Raw genomic sequence first — 18,059 nt, forward strand, 5'->3', positions numbered from 1 at the left:
TAAAATCCTTCTTCCCAAGGTGAGGTAACATTGGTTTTTGGCACCACACCATGTCATACAAATTTAACAGTTGATTCGCTGCAGTATGTTTCTGTTCCAAACCAAGAAAAATTTCACAGGCAGAAATAGTGCTTTGTCTATGAGTAGGAAGGATGTCTAATGTGAAATGAAAGCAGTAAGACTTGTAAACAGCATCCTCAGCTATCTGGCTGTGCTGTAAAGCATTGAGGGTGGGAGAAGGGAATCCCTCCTAAACACAGAGTTCTTTTGCAGGGCTAGAGCCCCAGTCACCTCCAAAAGCACCAGTAAGGAAGACATCAACAGGACCAGCTCCACTGAGCTCCCGCGTCCAGCTGAAAGGGAATGAAGATGAACTTGATCCAACCTGTGCAGCTGCCACATTGAAACTTATTAGAGACAAACTGCCAAAGTTCCCACCTCCACATACCAGGTTATCTTTATTTTAATTCTTGTAGAAACCTCTTGCTCTTGATTATATTTATTACTCATGAAAACACAGAGAAAAATGCTCGTGAACTAGGCAAGGTGCTAAGGCTGTCTTGATTTCATTTCGAAGTTACAATCCTTTTACTGAAATGTATATTCACTGCTTAATATTGGGGATTTTGTTAGTGATTGCACCAGGCTCTTAAGGAATATCTTACTACTCACTTGAGTTGGGTTTTATTTGGTGTAAACGGCCTCTATGAAAACATAAAATGTTTCCTTCTCCTAATAAAAAAACCCAACCCCATTCATTGGGGTAATTTTTGGTTTGCAACTAAACAGAACATATCCTAAAGCTAAATTAGACAGTATTTTCAACTCTCTCTTGCTTACTAGTAACTTATGCTGTCAATTCTGCCGGGAGGCATTTTACTGATTCCAGAGATGTATTTGTTGTCAGTCCTATTCCAAACTTGCTGAAATTCCAGCCTTGTCTATCTGTGATTTGGGGATAAGACTGAGTAATCTGTGTATTAGCATAGTCCTGAAAAGACAGTTCTGCATTGGCCCCAAAAAAACAGCAAACTGGAATGTAACCTCAGAAAGGGGTTTACTTCATTAGAACTCCAGAGTTAGGAGTGTTCACATGTACATTCTGGCTTTTAACCTTAGAAAATGTAATGTTTCAGTAAGGTGATGAAGAGCATTTGAAGCTCTCCTAGTGAATACCCAAAGTCTCCATAGCAGTACTCCGGTTTTTGAGGACTAGGAAACTCAGTAGTGGTGTCGCACAATGAGTATTACAAGTCTGCAGGATGGAATTTTGTCTACAAAACAAGCCTTTGCAACCTGTGTGACTGCCAAGCAAACATGGCATGAGTTTACGGAAGCAAGGTCTTTCTAAAAACGGTTTGCCACTTCAGTAGATCTTTTAAAGTACAGCGTGTATGACCCACTACCGCCCCCGATAGATCTATAGGCTTCTACGCCTATAGTATAGTACTTCTTTTTTTTTAATGTAGCTTTAGCTGAATGTGCAGTTAAGCTTCATGATGCAGTGTGCTGTACTTTGTATGGGGTCATGGTCTGTATCTTTCTTTTTTAAGGAAAAAAAAAAAGAACTGTCCTGTAAAGGTAGCTGTAGTCCTACAGCTAGGAGGATAGTAGCTTTGGTATGAAAACCTAATGAAATGAAGAAATAATAGTTGTGATCATTGCTGTTCTGTATTGACTTTCCCCAATTTTCTCCAGTGACTCTGCAACTAATGAGCCAGCAGCCTTGGAAGAGCCTGACAGTAAGAGAAGAAAACTAGAAGAAGAGCGAGCTAAAGCTCCCCTCATGCCTTTTGGATTAGATCTTCACTACTGGGGACAGGATCAGCCAAACGCTGGGAAGATTCTCAAGTAATGCTCTTTTTCTTTTAAGACAAATTAAATAAATATATAGATTTACTTGTACTCAGAGGTCATGCAGTAGGGTGACTGCTATTTCTTTTGATAATTAATTTCTTCTTTCCCTTGTGCTGTAGGACCCATAAACAAAGTTAGAAATTCTACCTTAAAATGTTATTTGTTTTGAGAAGATGTGATGCTAATTAAAGATCCTTTGATGCTTCAAAGCACATTTTTTTTCCTGCTCTTTCATGTTTGTGTATTATTTGCAGTATGGCATCACTTACTCCAGTTTAAATTGGTACCTCATTATGCAAAGTACTATGCAACTGCATGATAGACGGTCCCTTTGCTGCGGACTTTGCAGTCTAAATAAATAGCACACAAGGTAGGAGAAAGACTGGGGAGGTGCCCAGGTTGTTTTTACTGACTTTACAGAATGGTGACTGAGGAAATTGATATGCTTGTTCAGTCACACAAGAAATAGGGGGCAGTTACTGGATTTGAATTTGGATCTCTCGCTTTCCATTCTTGTCTGGGAAAGTGTTGTGTTTCTTGGACGTGAAGCATTGCTGGCTTGGGGAGAGTTTAGCAGTGCTGTGGAGAAGACATGACAGATATACATCAGAACTTGTTTCTAGCAGTCAGTTTTTAAAACCCTTTTTAGAACTAGTACGAAGGTTGGGATGCAAAGTCCTCCCTCTAGGTATAAATTTCATTTAAGTCCACCAGAACGTTAATATCGGTGCGTACCATGCCTGGCTCAGAAAAGGCAAAGACCATTGAGTGGCTGGGTTGCAAATCAAACTCCTGTATTCTCAGCAGTATTATTTTACTTAGTTTTGTTATCAAAACACAGAAAAAACCCAACCCATTGATTGCAGTTTGAAGACAGTTTTTGCAACAAGAAATGAGAGGAAAGTGTTGCCCATATATCTGCTTGTATAAAACACTTAAGTATGTTTTAAATTATTGAAAGTCAGTGAAATTTTGTATGTAACAAAATTGTGCTTTTGTACGTAACAAAATTGTGTTTGTGCTTTAACACAGTCACTCCAAGCTTGGTATTCTGTCTGGTGTGGTGTACACTCTTCAACGCCTATAAAATGGTTAAGATTTTCAGCAGGGCTTTAAGAAGCATTTGTCTGTGATAATGCCAAAAAGCTAGTAAGGCTTTATTTTACATTGCAAATGAGTTATTCAAGTCATAAGTGAAATCAGAGGCATATTTCACTACCTGTCTGCCTTCTGCTGTACTGTTTTATTTTTATGCTTTCTAATAAAATAGAGGGCACACTTCTGAACCTCATAGTCTATAACTACAGATATGCCAATCTAACTGAAGATAATTTAAGTAACTGCACACACAATACCATTGACCCCTGGGTATAAAACATATTTATTGAAAAATTAAGGTAGGCATTGGCCAACTCCTTTAACTTTTCTGTATGCACACATGCTGCCTCTGTAAGATGCTTAGGGAAAAAAGCAAACCCAAAAACCAGACAACACATCTGGAATGTGTATGGAATTGGAACTGTTAAAATCTGAAGTCGAAAAGTCTTTCCCCTTCACCTATTTAACACTACACTTAATTACGATATTTACAATAAATTGAGATTTTGATAGAATGTAGCTACCAGAAAGACGATTTTCTACAGAAGTGCTGTTTAGCTGGTAAATGGTGAACTGTCACCTTGTCTAGAAGGTGACTAACTGTGGGCTTTACAGAAAGGTTGGGCTGAACCATTTTCCCTACTTCTGCCTTCACTCATACAACTCATTAAGCTAGTTTTAAAAACTCTTGAAATTAGTTTATAAAGCTGTTGTAGTACTTTTTTGGGGGGGAGGTTAGGGGGTAGGAGTGTATACTGCAGTGTTGTACTGTGTAGAGACTGCTGTGCCAGCTTAACCAGCTAGTTTGGATAGCATGGGCCTTCCAAACTCACCTGCCCTCCTCCTTGACTTAAATTACCTTACTCTTAGGATCAGAATAAATTAGCTGGTGCAGCACTTCTTATGACTGTGACTAGGATATTTGACTTAGCTCATTTAGTGCTTGCCTCAGGATGTCTGTATGCAGCTTACTGGTTTTAGCATTTATATTTATTCAAGTTTTTGATAAGCTTCCCATCATTGTAGGAATGAAGTTGATATAAATTTGTTGAACATTTCTCCAGGAGCTGGACTTTCCTTTAGATTTCAGTTAACCATTACCTGTCTTGTCTTCTTCCTAATGCATAGCTATGTAATTTCCATTAAAGCCTCTGTTATTTGTCTAGATCAGTAACACTGTATGAGTGTGAGTGGGGTGTTGAACTTCCAGATGATTATCTGTCCCCCTTCTGATCCCTCCTACAAAAAGGTTTTACTTGTCACGCGCACCAGTTTTTCAAAGATTTCATAATCTGCCTTTTTAAAATGTTGCTTAAATTCAATAGCAGGAAATTAGGAAACTTTGGGAGTTAGCACTGCTTTGTTCTTTTCTCACCTGCTTGTAACTTGTGCTGGGAGAAAGTAAGGTATCTGCTTGTAGTAAACAATAATGTTTATGAATATCTCTGTAGGAATCAGGCTATTTTAAGTCCAGTTCCCAAATACTGATCAATTTTCTATGGAGTAAAACACTATTTTAATTTCCTTGAGATGTGTTGGATGCAGATTTGGGAGGCAGGAGGGGAGTGTGGAAAAAAATATTAAATAGAACTTTTTCCTAATTGAACAGTTTGGCATGCGTAACTGTTAAATGCTTCTTCATTCTCTTGTAACTGTAATTTGATAATTTAGAGGGGGAGGGGAGTTCAGACACTTGAATTTTACTACGAGATTCTGTAAGACTACCTTGCATGTAGAAATCCTGTATAGTGTCTCTTTAGGAATGCTTTCCCCTTCTTGTGTCTGTAAGGTTAGTAACACACAGCTAGGAGTCAGCCTTGTTTTCAGGACTGCATTAAAACTAAGCAAATAAGAAATATATTTCATTCTTTTATTTAGTCTCTGTTGTACAATCCTGCCACGTAATTTCTGAAGCTAAATTACTGTACCATCCAAACGTTTGCCTGGAGTCCTATTGGTATATTATAAAGGTTCTTGGAGTTTTTTGTTTAGGATATAGTTGCAGAATTGTGCAGTTGAAAACTTTTTTTTTTTTTTAATCATAAATTGTGGAACCATATTACTGTGTTTGATGTTGAACTAACCCCACTATAGCTCTTCTGCCTTTATCCCCTGACTTACCAGAAGAACATTATTTGTACTTTATGGCAGGTTAGAATTTTTCTGGCACTAGTCAAGTATATTCGATGGAGATTTTACTTGTTGAACTTTTTTTTATGATTTGGCACATCATAGAATAGCTCAAAATTGCTTAACCCCTTTTTTAACCTAGTTCTAACCTCTTTGCATGGTTTTAAATGGTCAACTATTGCAGTCAAACCAGCAGCTGTAGATGATGTCCATTGCTAAGGGCAGATAATTTCCTCCCCTTTTTTTTTTTACCTGGTCATTTGCTGAAAACTTGCTTAGATAAAATTCTTCTAAACTCTTCAGGCCCACTGAAGTAATTCTGTAAGTATTGGCATATGTTCTTCGCTGAACTGAGGTCACTCTGATTAGTGAAGCCAGTGTTCCTGTATCTGTGGCTTGGCAGTCTACAGAAGACAATGTCTTGGAACGACACCCGAAGTTATTAATGAGTGAGAGGAATTGGATATGGATAGAGAAAATCCTCTCAAATCAGTCTGGGACTGTAAAGAGTCCTTTATGAATTTTAAGTCCTTATCAAGGCATCTGTAATCTAGATATTTCCATTTCACTTGTAATAAACAGCTGACATGCAGGCTAGAATTTTTTTGTTTAGTTTAGCTGTATTTTTTTCTGTTTAGTTTCATATTTTCTTAAATTTGGGATGTAATTGTTGTTGTTTGAACTCAAATGTCTTAAAGCCAGGTATCTAAGTTTAAGATGGTCAACCTTATTTCTTTTCATGATTAGGAGAAAGAAACATGTACCATCAGAGGGACAGTCATAGCATCCTAAGGTTAGCATCTAAAATGAGTCAGGTAATTACTCTCTGGGGTTGCCTGTTTCTCATTGTAGACTATTGGCAGCCTAGGGCAGCTAAAAGGAAATTATATGAATACTACTGAGAAAATTTGCAAATACTACACCACTCAAGGGTCCTTGCTCCCCTTCTCTCCCACTCTCCATGTCCACTATGGTACTAATCTTCTTTTCAGCAGATTAACAAAGAGTGTATTCGCTTATGTGTGTCTGTAAATACAGGTAGGATCTCTAATTTTCAAATAGATTTTCAATGGATTAGCTTAATTTCCTAGAGGAACATCCCATAAGTTTCTCAGACTTATGGACACTGTATAGGAGAACCTACAAGAAAGAATCTCTGTAAGGCTCAGCTAATCGTTCACTCTCTTTCTTGGTCCAATTATATTGCAACATCCTCTGGATTTCAGCATCTGCTTTTGTGCTGCTACAGGCATACAGCTACCAGGAATAAGAGCAGACAAGTTAAGCTTGAACTGTTTCCTCCCTGATCTCTCTTCTGTGTTTAGTCATAGAAGTATTTTGTTATGAAGAATGTTAACTACAGAATTACAAAACTATTCACTGAAGCTGGGTATCGGATAACTGACTCAATGCCAGCTCACGAACTAGAGCTAGTACGTGTAATACATTAGCAGGTTAAATGAGAAATCAATGCTAGGCAGGATTTGGTAATATTTTAAAAATATCTTCATAATATAGAAGTCATAAGAAAAATGGTAGATTCCTGTCTTCTTTCTAATTCACTAGTAAAGCTTCCCTTTCTTTTCCATCTGAGTTTACCATGGGATAATACTGGCATCTTTATGTGGTTTCTTATGACTTTGTGAATGATTTTCATTCATTTTTTTTCCCAGATTTGCTTCTGAGCATCGATTTTGGGCACCCAGTGAAGTAGAAGAAGAAGTGGAAAATAAAGAAATAACCGAAATGTTAAAAACTAGATATATAACATTTGCTGGCAAGTTTGAACCAGTGAAGCATAAGTGTCGAGCACCAATGCCTGATGGAAGCCTGTGTGAAAGACAAGACCGGATTAAGGTGGGTGCCAAGTAACATGACTTCCAGGATATGTGCTCTGTAGAGAAGATCTCATTAAAACATGTCCATAAAAGGTTTTTTGACATTGTAAACAAATCTTAAGGCAGTGAAAGAAAATGGTATCTGGTGAAGTTTGCTGTTGCTATCTGCTTCATGTGAAGACCATCCTTTCTCTAAGGAATCTGTAAACATTTAAAGAACTCTCCAATACTTTTGGCTTTCATCATAGGTATTTATATTATATTTTATACTGTGATGTTTGAGTACCTGACAGTGAAGCAGAGACAGTTAGTTGTTTACTGAAAAGTTTTCCTCATTTAGAGGCGTAATTGATATTAACTGCTTTTAGAAATATAGGTGTTTGAGGGACAAAGAGATTTCATTTACATATTAGGTTTTATGAAAGCTAAATCCTACACAGCCTCCGATTATGAGCCCTATCAAGCAGAAATAAATTGCTTGAATACTTTGTTGTAATATCCCTGTTCTTCCTGTATTACGTGAGGCTGAATGTTCTGAATGCATAAAATACTTTTAAATTCGATTGTTACAGGATAGGGCTACAGCATAAACAACAAAATACAATACAGCATTGGTGTCCTAGTTCCAGACTTGACGGGATGTGCTACTTGGCCTCTTGAAGTTGGATATTGATATCATGGGACCCTGATGCTTCATAAGGGGGACTGGGGATAGAGTGTAGAGTTTTGTCACCTGATTCAAGTGTCTGGCTTTAAGCTATGTTGAAGAACACATAAGCATTCTCTTTTTGTTCAGAAATTTGGAGATTTTTTCCTTTTCTTTCTGAAGTGCCCCTTCCACGGAAAGATAATTCCTCGGGATGACTCTGGGATTCCCATTAATGCAGAGGACAGAGCCAGAGAAGAAAAGATGCGGTTTGAGAAGCAGGCGGCTCAGCCAGGTTTGTGTCTGCATGGCATCGTGAAAAAAAATTCGACAGAGGTGGGAGAGAAGCTTTAAATGCAAGTGTAATATCTTGATTGTGTATGTGTTTGTGTATATATTGTATGCAATATTTACCATATCTACAGTATATTTCAAATCCATGTAATAATTGTCTATATTGTATTGACATTGTATCTATATGTTGTTTAGATTGTGTCTACAATACGTTGTATATATTGCGTCTCTCTTTAGGTACAGTGTAGATACAAGTTGGACAACAATCTTGGTATACAGTTGGACAGTGGTGAGACAGGCTGTATGGAGGAAGAGGGATGATTCTTTTGTTCCTAAAGGCACAGGTTGAGACCCACGCAACTGGATCATATTTCTGCTTTGCTCTTAACCCCATTCTCATTTAAATTCCTGTTGGTTTTAATTTGCAGATCATTTGCAGTGATTCTGGCTTCTGTGATAAATATGGATGCAGGTGTACATAGGATAAAGTTAACGTTGCATTTGTTCTTTATTTCCAGTGGTTATCATAACGTTCCCTAGCACACCTCAAACAGATGAATTACAGCCTTTATCTTAAGGAACATGTTTATTGAAGATAATTAAACTTATTTCCTGGGAAATGCTTGACAGTAACTCTTCCCATGCTTCTGAAAAGAAGTCATCTAATCTTGCTGGTCCCTAACAGTTATGATTTACATAATGTAATGATAATATTATTAGGCTCACTGTGTTACCACGGGTATTGGCAGAATGGGGTTTTTGTCACAATGCAGAAACTTTTTTTTCCCTATATCTATTCATATATATCATAGTCTATATTTCCTGTATCTACTCATTTACTACTCATGGTTTAGAAGGAGAATTCTGAATCTTGCTGTGCTGTGCACCTGTGCAGCGTCACTAGAAAATAATCCGAAGTAGGGAAGCCCTCACCTTGGGCTTTACTTTAGTGGCATTGTAACTAGTCTGGATGTTCTCACAGGTGTGATGTTTGTGAGGGAGCAAGCAGACCCTGGCTGTTTTATTGTTTACTGTGCAACACAACAAAACTAATGGCCTTCTTCTTGCATCCTGGTTGCTGCTTTCGGGTGTGGAATAGTCTGGAGGGAAGACCCATCCTTCCCCAAGACTATTTGGGATTTTTTAGCCAGGATAAAGCTCTGGGCTGCTAGGTAAGGAATGCAGGCAATGAGGAAGGCAGAAAGCAGTGAACACACAGGCAGGACAGCTTCCAAGGGGAATAAGACACTTTTTTTGCAACATTACAACTAAGGCTCATTAGTGATGGACAGAGGTAGATTTTCACAGAGCCAGGGGGACTGCAACCTGGAAGTTGATGGACTGCAAAGGAAGATGGGAGAGAGGGACCTATCCAACAAAGACATAATGTATAATTGGAGGGGACAGGTTTGTTTTCAAAGCTCTTACTTAATCTGCCTTCTTCTAGTGGTCTTGGTTTTCTCTGTTTTGAGGTATTAAATGTGAGTAGTCTGCATTCTAATTGAACTCACCCATAAGCTTTATCATTTTGATGTCTTGTATAATTCCTTTAAGGAGTTAGTTCTCTCTTAAACTCTGACTCAGGATTTCACCAGTTTCAGAATCATGTATACTAATGAGGCTACTAAACCTTCCATGAAACCCCTTCAGAGCGTAAAGACCAGTTGTTGATCTGTTACCCAAAAAGGTCTGTGTCTAGTGAATGTGCATTTAAACATACACCTGATACACCCAGTTTCTTTTAATACATATGTGGCCATCTTTGAGTGACTGTGCTTGGCAATTACCAGCACAACGTGAAGGCAGCAGAGGAAAGTTCCCGACTTAGTTACGACAAACTAAAACTAGCAAATTAAACTAATAGGTGTTCTTGAGGGACTAGTTTCAAACTAGAAACTAATACTCTGGTGTAAAAATCACTTGCACTGAAAAATATTGATTTTTTTTTTTTCCCCCTGTGAAATTGCCATTGCTTGAGGCTAGACATAATATTTATTTTTACTACAGTGTCAGCTCGGTGGTGTTAGAGGCTTCTCACCTCTGGCCCACAAGGATGTGTATGTTAGTCCCAAACCAGTGTTGACACTGCTGTGTTGCATTATTGAGTGCTGTTGTTAAGCTGAGATGTCATACAAAGGTCCATCCCATCTGTCTGGGGAGATACTGAACGAGCTATGGCACTTAATTTATTGGACAAAACCTTACAGGTTTCTAAAGCCATATGTATACCAGATGTCACTAACTACTTTTGTCCGCTGCTTTTTGTTGCTTTATTTTTTTCTGTGCTTGATCATTTTTAGATTCGTTTTATAATATTTTCATCGAGCTTTTAAAATGGTCTGTAGTTTATTTTGGGCTTGTGGTTTGGGGCAGGGATAGAGATTTGGTTGGTTTGCATTGGGGTTTGTTTGGTTAGTTTTTTGTTTTTTACAAAGGACTTGAAGCAATTCTGAGAAGTGCTGCTATGGAAAATAGACAGGTAGGGACCCACTCTATACAGTGTGTGCCTTGGTCTTACAATCAACATCGCTTGCTAATGATGACAGTTTGAAAAATGATAAACTTTAAATTAAACTGAATTTGGGAATCAGTTGCATTGTTAAATTGCACCAAAATTCTTCCTACATCTCTTTTCTGCTGGGTGGTAGGTTTATTTTCATCCTCATGTGGTTGAAGGGGAAAATATTTACGTAAAAGTGGTAGAGTTTGTGTGATAATTACTATGTTTTGACAACAGTATCATTGTTATTGTAGAGCACTTTTCAATTCACTATAAAATTTTAAACTCTAGCTAATGTCCACAAAATGGTGCTTTGGGGTCTTTGGTCCTGAAACAATGAATCAGGTGGGATTACACTGACCTGCTAATCTGCAGTGTTCATCCTTTTCCAATAGTTCGCACACAGGAGCAAATTAAGTGCCTATTTTTTGTGTCAACCCTGAAGAGTATCTGGTTTTTCAGCCCTTAGTGACTTGTTAACAAACAGGTATCAGGACAGGCTGGTGAAGGCAAGCCGCTGGCCAGTCAGATGTGAAATAGCATCTCTTTACTAACTACAGTATTGATTCCCGCCTACCCTTGCAAACTGTGTAATTTTCTTTTCCCTGCTGCTAAACTCAGTAACAATGTATGAAGAGCTTTAGGGGCCCATCAGTGCTCAAAAAGGCTGCTCTTCCCTGGCATTCTATTGATTTTTCTCAAAGGCTTTTAAATTGCTCCTTCATTTTACTCAAATGCTCATTTCATCTCTACTGGATGCCGGCATTTTTTCGTTGTGTTTAAACCATTGCTCCATTCACTGGGTTCCTAAACTGTGACGCCTTCTTATTACTGGGAGATAAACTGTTTAGACACTTTTCCTTAATCTTGGATTAATCGTTCCTGTATCTGAATTGTGCTGTTCTGTATTCCTTCACCTCAAAAAAAAAAAAAAAACCATCTGTGAAGGCTTATGGTCTATCAAGTATATGTATTCTATTTTCTCTATACTTCTGCAGCTCAGTTCTTGCACAGCTTCGTTTTCCTCATGCTTTTTGGTGTGGTGGATTTTAATCAGTCCTTGCTTTCATGTATCAGAGTAGGTTAGATCTAACCTTGCCTTGGAAAATTGCTCTGGTACTCCTAAACGCTGTGTTCGTAAGTGAGGACGTCGCCTCTGACCTTCCTGAAATGTTGTAACCAACATTTGTCACGCTCAGTGACCATCTTGGTATATGAGCGAAATTGTACAGATGTTTAGGACTGTTTGTTTTTCTGTATCTACATGGTTGTTAAATAAGAGTAGCAGACATTTGGTGTTACAGTTTCTGCAGGCAAGAAAGGCTGACTGATGTATGGGAAACTATAGGGCAAGCGACTGGTAGTTACTGGTTGTTAAAATACAGAATTCTGACATTTATGCTGAGTCTTGACTGTTACTCTTTGGGGTGGTACTTGATACGTTTTTCCAACCCATACGCTCAAAACCTTTACAATGCAATGCCATTTGTCTAAATTTCCGCTTGAAGTTATCCATCTTCTACTCACATTTTTACTTTCTACTTCATATTATGATAACGTGTAGTGACAGGACAAGGGGTAACAGGTTTAAACTGAAAGTGGGGAGGTTTAGATTAGATCTCAGGAATAAGTTCTTCCCGGAGAGGGTGGTGAGGCCCTGGAACAGGTTGCCCAGAGAAGCTGTGGATGCCCCATCCCTGGATGTCTTCAAGGCCAGGCTGGATGAGGCTTTGAGCAACCTGGTCTAGTGGAAGGTGTCCCTGCCTATGGCAGGGGGGTTGGAACTGGATGGTCTTTAAGGTCCCTTCCAACCCAAACCTTTCTGTGATTCTATGATAACTTGATCTGATATGCAAGAGTCTGCGCTAAAGGTGAAAGACCACTTGTTTATGCTTTTTCCTGCCTTGACATCTATGATCAGAATCCGTTTACAATGTATGGTTGGATTTGATAAAACCAGTGTAAAGCAAGGTTTTTTTATCAGATAAATTAATTCTGGTGCTATTGTCAAGATAAAAAAACTTGATTTAGATAATTAAACTGAGGAATAGTGGCATACTTAAAAATTAATATCTTTTTCACATTCAAAATTTAGCTCATGGCAACAGGGTCCTGTTGCCTTATTCAAGAATGCTCTTTAGGTGTCAGACACCAGTTGTGTGTTTTGAAGCAAATATGATTCTTTGATGCAGAAGAGTTACAATGCTGTCGCCCCCATTTTTTTCAGAAGTTGACATATTCCATTTTATAGGTTTATTTTTAAGCTTACTCTGAATTTATTTGTGGAGATAAGTTCCTCAGCTATATTATTGGCATTCTGTTCGATTTCTAAATAATAATCACTGTGTTTGTCACCTTTCCTACATGGAATAGTTTCTTTGAAATTTTGCTGCTGGGAAAATGTTAGTCTTCCTACAGAACAGTTTTATCTACAGCTGCTAATAATAGAACCTAATCCCAGACTGGCAGGGCTTTTTCACCAAGATCTGTTGTTTTGGCTAACTGCTTTAGCCTCCCCTTCCTTTGTGTATGCAACTTACCACACGGTCACTCTGCCCTCGCCTAGTGGTGACAAGAGCCTGTACTTCAGGAGACTGCAAATTCTGCCTGGGTTTGGAGTTTCAAAGTGCATGCTTTTCCTTTCAGAGTGGCGAGATCCAGAATTCATGAGAGAAGTTGAAGCAGCTACAGGAATTGATCTTGGTTCCTCTAAAAATAGTGGAAAAGGAGGCAAAAAGAAAGGGACGAAGAAAAAATATCCGCATCTGACAGACCTGAAACAGCAGGCTAATACGTCTCGTTCCCGGCTTGAGAAGAAAGTCTTCAATAAGTAAGATGCTTACATTCACTAAAGCCTATTAAATTGCTTTCCCTTTGTTTCAACAGTTCTTTCTGTTTCTACATTAACATGCACTAACTAAACAACTTTCTTTGCTAACTGCAGAGCAGGAAATCCTTCCATATCTCTGGGGGGTGGAGAGTAGCAGGTGCTGATGACCAGTGTTATTTCTTTGAGAATAACTTTCAGCTAATTTACAGAATTTCCCTATTTTTTTTTCATCCTTCTGATTTTTTTTTTTTTTTTACTCCTTCAATTGCTGTAGTGGCTTGTCTAGATGATCATTTGTTAATCAGATGGATGATACTTCATGTGTGCAAGTAGCACTAGATCTGGAAGGAAGATGACATGTTCAGCTTACAGCATCAGACACACCGTAGTAGTGTAGATGGAGTGAAAATGGAGCTTTTCCTTTTAAAGGCCTAAGATGGGCTGCCCTGAGCAAAATTTCAATTAGTAAAAGGATCTGTCAAAACCCCTTGGCTTTGGGCATGTAGCGATGTCTTGGCGGTTGCCCTCAAGCCTCTGGTGTATGCTCAGAGACCCTCCCAAACTTTTGACTGCTACCCGGGCTTTCTGTGTATTTTCTCTCACTCTTGGGTATACTGAACTGCTGGCTGGGCCTGAGGCAGTGCCTTCCGATCCAGTATGTGCACACAGTGATCCCCTCCTGTGCATTGCTCAGTGACACGCTGCCATTGCATTTTTCTCCTCCTTTAGTGAGAATGCATTCAGTTGGTTAAAGAAAGTTTTTGGACCCCTGTGTTGTCACAGTCCTTGGTCACTTAACCCCTGCTGTCTGTTGTAAATATTAAGGAGTGGAACCTGCTGCAGGTCTCTCTTCAGTGTGTTTGGAGATGATTGTTTCTTGTACCAGAGACCAATGTACACAGTATTCTTCCCACAATGGTGCTGTTTCTGTACATCTCCCAGCACATGTGCAAACAGTAGCTCTTGGCCTACATTTAGTTCGAGAAGAAACTGTTTGGATGGCATTTAGACACTTGGAACAAAGGTGTGTCCACAACTTATGTAGGCATACATGAGTTAACTTCAAAGCAGGCACACGAGTTCAGGTGGAAGTGGGAGCCTACCAACCGACCAAGCTGAAGGAGTTTTAGAACATACAGCAGCTCCATGTGTCCATTCTGTTATGCCATTTCTGATATCTAGTCTTGGTTAGATGTGGCTGCAACATAAATTTGCCTGAGCATGTTCTGGTCTTTATCAAATCGAAGCAGCTGCAGCTATTTAAAGAGTTTCACATCTCAAAAATGAAGTTGTCAAAGGAAAGAGAAAAAAGGAAAAAGCTTTCAAATCAAAAAGCCAAAATAATTATTATAAAATCATCAGTGCTGGTTTAATGTACTGGATGAGTTGAACAGTATCCAAGGCACATTTGTTTAAACTCTTTTCTCTTTTCCGATGTAATGTTATAACAATAACATCTGCATTGCTTTTAGTTACAGAAATAGCACATTTTCTGTGAAATTCTCATGTTACCTGGTCTTAGTTAGAAGTTGAAGACATACGGTTCCCTTGATCAGCATTTCATATCAGCTTTAACAAAATAAATGTTAAAAGCTGTTATTGGTTTACTATGCTTTGTACTAATGATTTTGAGTGCGTGTTACGGCCAGGCATAGTGAATCAAACCTGTCATGTTTTAATAGGTTTCATGCTTTGCAGCACTAAACAAGATGATAACCTTGGCTCCTTGTAACAACCCCAAATTACTTGAAATGTATAGGTGATAAACCCAGGCTCGAGTCTGCCAATAAAGTTAAGTGAAATTGCACACAGATCATCAAAGTGGGATCTCATTTCATTTACAGTATCGCACAATCCAGTGGTGCTAATGTAAAACCTACATGACATGAAAGTGTCAAGGCCACTCTGCGCTGCTAAAGGCTCACTTTTCTCCTACCAATTAGGCAATATTTGAAGTGCAACACCCTGACCACATTTTCCTTACTCTGATAACTTTATTGGCAGAATTTTGTTAAAAGTATACCTCTTCCAAGGTGTTTTTTCAGAATGTTGGTTTTCATTACAGTTGCTGCTGAGAAAATCTTTAATCCCACCATTTAGAAGCGTTATTAAGAAGTATCCTCTGTTTTCAGATGTTTCAAAATGGCTTTTGAAATGAAGCCGTTACAGAGGGCAGTTGGCTATAACAGAAGTCAGCTTGCCTCTCAGAGATAATACAGGAGCAGAGCTGGAATAGTATGTAGGGCCTGATCCTGAAAAAGGCTGGTGCACACTACCAGGTGTGCAAATTTCATAAGGGTTTCTGAGGTTAGTGTTTTTTAGATCCTGTTAGATACTTTATTTTTTCCCCCCCCAAGAGGAATTAGGTACTTTTGAAAATCAGACTTGGTATGTGCAACTATCGGAAATAATGCTGGGGGGCGGAATGCACAGCCATTGAACTGAAAGACTTAATTTGTTTACTCCTGTTAATAAAATCATTGCTGAATTAAACTATTTGTATTGCTGCAGCTAATTTAGTTAACAAGACAAATTTGTTCAGCCTCATCAGTGCAGCGTTCAGAAGCCTGGTAGTGATTAATCATAGTTCATTTTTTCCCCCTCAACATTCATAAACATTCTCTGAGATTGTGTAGAATCAACCTAACTGGTTTTATTATTTTTTTGTTTCAGAGAGGCTGTGAAACGGGTGGTGAAAGCAATGAACCGGGTGGACCAAAGAAAGCACGAGAAGTTTGCCAACCAGTTTAACTATGCACTGAATTAGACTGTAATAAAATGAAGGGCAGAGAAGATTAGCAAGAGTGCAACTGCCCAAAACCTTTATCACAGACCTTTATGTTTACACTGAAATAGTGTGCGAGGTGCATTTTTACTGGGTGACTTTACAAATTGTTTTCAACTTTAACTTATTTGATAATGAACATTAATTTTGGCAAAGGTTTGGTGGCATAGAATGGAATGCATTAGTCAAGTTGATAATTATTTGAAATGTACATGAAATAGAGCCTGTTTTATTACTTGTATATACTCAGGGTAAAATGTTCAGGTTTGGGGTGGTTTTTTACCTTCCTAAGGGACACATGTAATTTAAACCTCCTTTGCCAACATGTATGTTGTAATTTGCCTCCACTTTCATGCCTTCAGAAAAAAAAAGATGTTTTGGAGACAATTAGATTTTTACCAGAGATGGCAACACGGAGTATTTGCTCAGCCTGGTATTCTAGAAAGCGTATCACATCAAGCAACACAGTGGCTTCTATGGTACCTCTAAAGAGCTCTTATGTACACACTAAAAAAAAAAAAAATCCAAATCAACTGATGCCTGCAGATAATGGAGGAGAGTGCTTTCAGCACACTGCCATCCAGGAACTGATTCAAACTTGGTAGCTGTGGTGCTGGTGAAGAAGCTGAAATGACAAAGGTCATCCTGGTCTGTTTCCTGTCTTCCCAAGATGGTATCCCAGTATTTCTCAGAACTATATCTGGAAAGCATGCTGTGAAAGTTTGTAGAGCTATTCAGAATGTGCTACAGTTTAACTGATGCCAAAAAGCTCCAACACAAAGTGAAAGTACAAGATCTTAAAAATTGTGCAAGTGGCATACTGTACTAGTGAACTGCTGGGCTTGAATCAGTTAGTTGCATTAGTCTCAGGCCTGAGAGTGCATCTGGAGATCCAGATGTAAACACAAGCATCTGGACTCTTCTAGCTCCAGAGAGTTCACATCCATACTGAGATCAAGCATCTGGATCCAGTGTGGTTTGCTGTCATTGGCTGAGTGTTTAACCAAATCTCCTAAACCTGCTTTGCTGTGTCTAGCCACATCTTAAGCAGAAGGAACCATTCACTATTTGTGCTCTTGCAAGGTTTCATACAACTTTATAGGTAAAGGAAATCCGGAGTATCAAGGAGGATGTTGTGTTTGAAAAATCAATTTCAAAGTGAACTGCAGAAGTCTTCAGTAAAAAATACAGAATACAAATCAGAATGGATTCTCTACAGCACTGGCTTGGTAACTCACCTGTTGCAGCTGTTTTCACTTGCATCAGGAGACTAGAAGAATTAAAAAAAGAGAGTATTTAAACTCCTCAGTTTAGCTTCCAGTCATCTCAGACAAAAGCTAATTTACAGTTTTGCCAAAATACCATGGACTTGCACAAATAGTGCTTAGAAAGCAATTAATGCTGAATCTTGATAGCTTATCTTGCAAGAGCTCCGCAGTTTGAAAGATGTTTTCCTCTTCAACACAGGTATTTAGATGTACTTCTAATCTACCAGAAATAACATAATAGACAGAATTTCAAAATGTATCTACTGCACTGGAAAGCAAAGGCACTTCTGCTATCAGTCTGCCTAACTTGGCAGTGAAAGCTCCAGGTGAAAATGTAGACAAGGACAAACCAAGTTCATCACCAAGTCAGTTGAATCAACTGCTAAACTGATTCTATTTCTTATTAAGGATAAAGATACAAAAAATGGAGAGGGGAAAAAACCAAACAAACACAAACCAAAACCACAAGAAAACCCCATACATTCTGAATGTAATATAAAGCATTGGATGCTGGGATCCCAGAATAATTTAAGTGAAACTTATTTGGAGATGAACATTCAAAAAAGAGCCACAAAGGTCATTGTGCCACTATTCTTGAGCCTTCACAGGATGAAGATGTTAATTTATAAGACATGGTTTCTCTCCTCCCTGTAAAAAAATGGGGGAATTTGCATGGTGCTGGGGCACATAACCCTTCTTTGCTGTGGGTATGAAATGTCAGTACAAGAAAGTTTCCAGCAAAGAGCAGGTGTACTTTACCCCATGGAGTAAAATGGAAGAAAGGGAAATGATACAGACCAATGAGAAAGAGTG

The 18,059-nt window shown here is 38.6% G+C and overlaps 1 protein-coding gene across 1 annotated transcript; it reads left to right on the top strand.

Moving 5' to 3' along the window:
• Positions 1 to 273: 273 nt before the first annotated feature.
• On the top strand, positions 274 to 16,153 carry LOC104509560 (UV-stimulated scaffold protein A-like; the record flags this gene model as incomplete). Its single annotated transcript, XM_010151536.1, has 6 exons — positions 274 to 451; positions 1,699 to 1,851; positions 6,759 to 6,942; positions 7,753 to 7,864; positions 13,010 to 13,193; positions 15,867 to 16,153. Coding segments are annotated over 6 exons (905 nt in total), but the record flags the coding sequence as incomplete, so codon positions are not given.
• Between the last annotated feature and the right edge of the window lie 1,906 nt (positions 16,154 to 18,059).

This window comes from Eurypyga helias, unplaced genomic scaffold (assembly GCF_000690775.1).
Source record: "Eurypyga helias isolate BGI_N326 unplaced genomic scaffold, ASM69077v1 scaffold28215, whole genome shotgun sequence".
NCBI lineage: Eukaryota > Metazoa > Chordata > Aves > Eurypygiformes > Eurypygidae > Eurypyga > Eurypyga helias.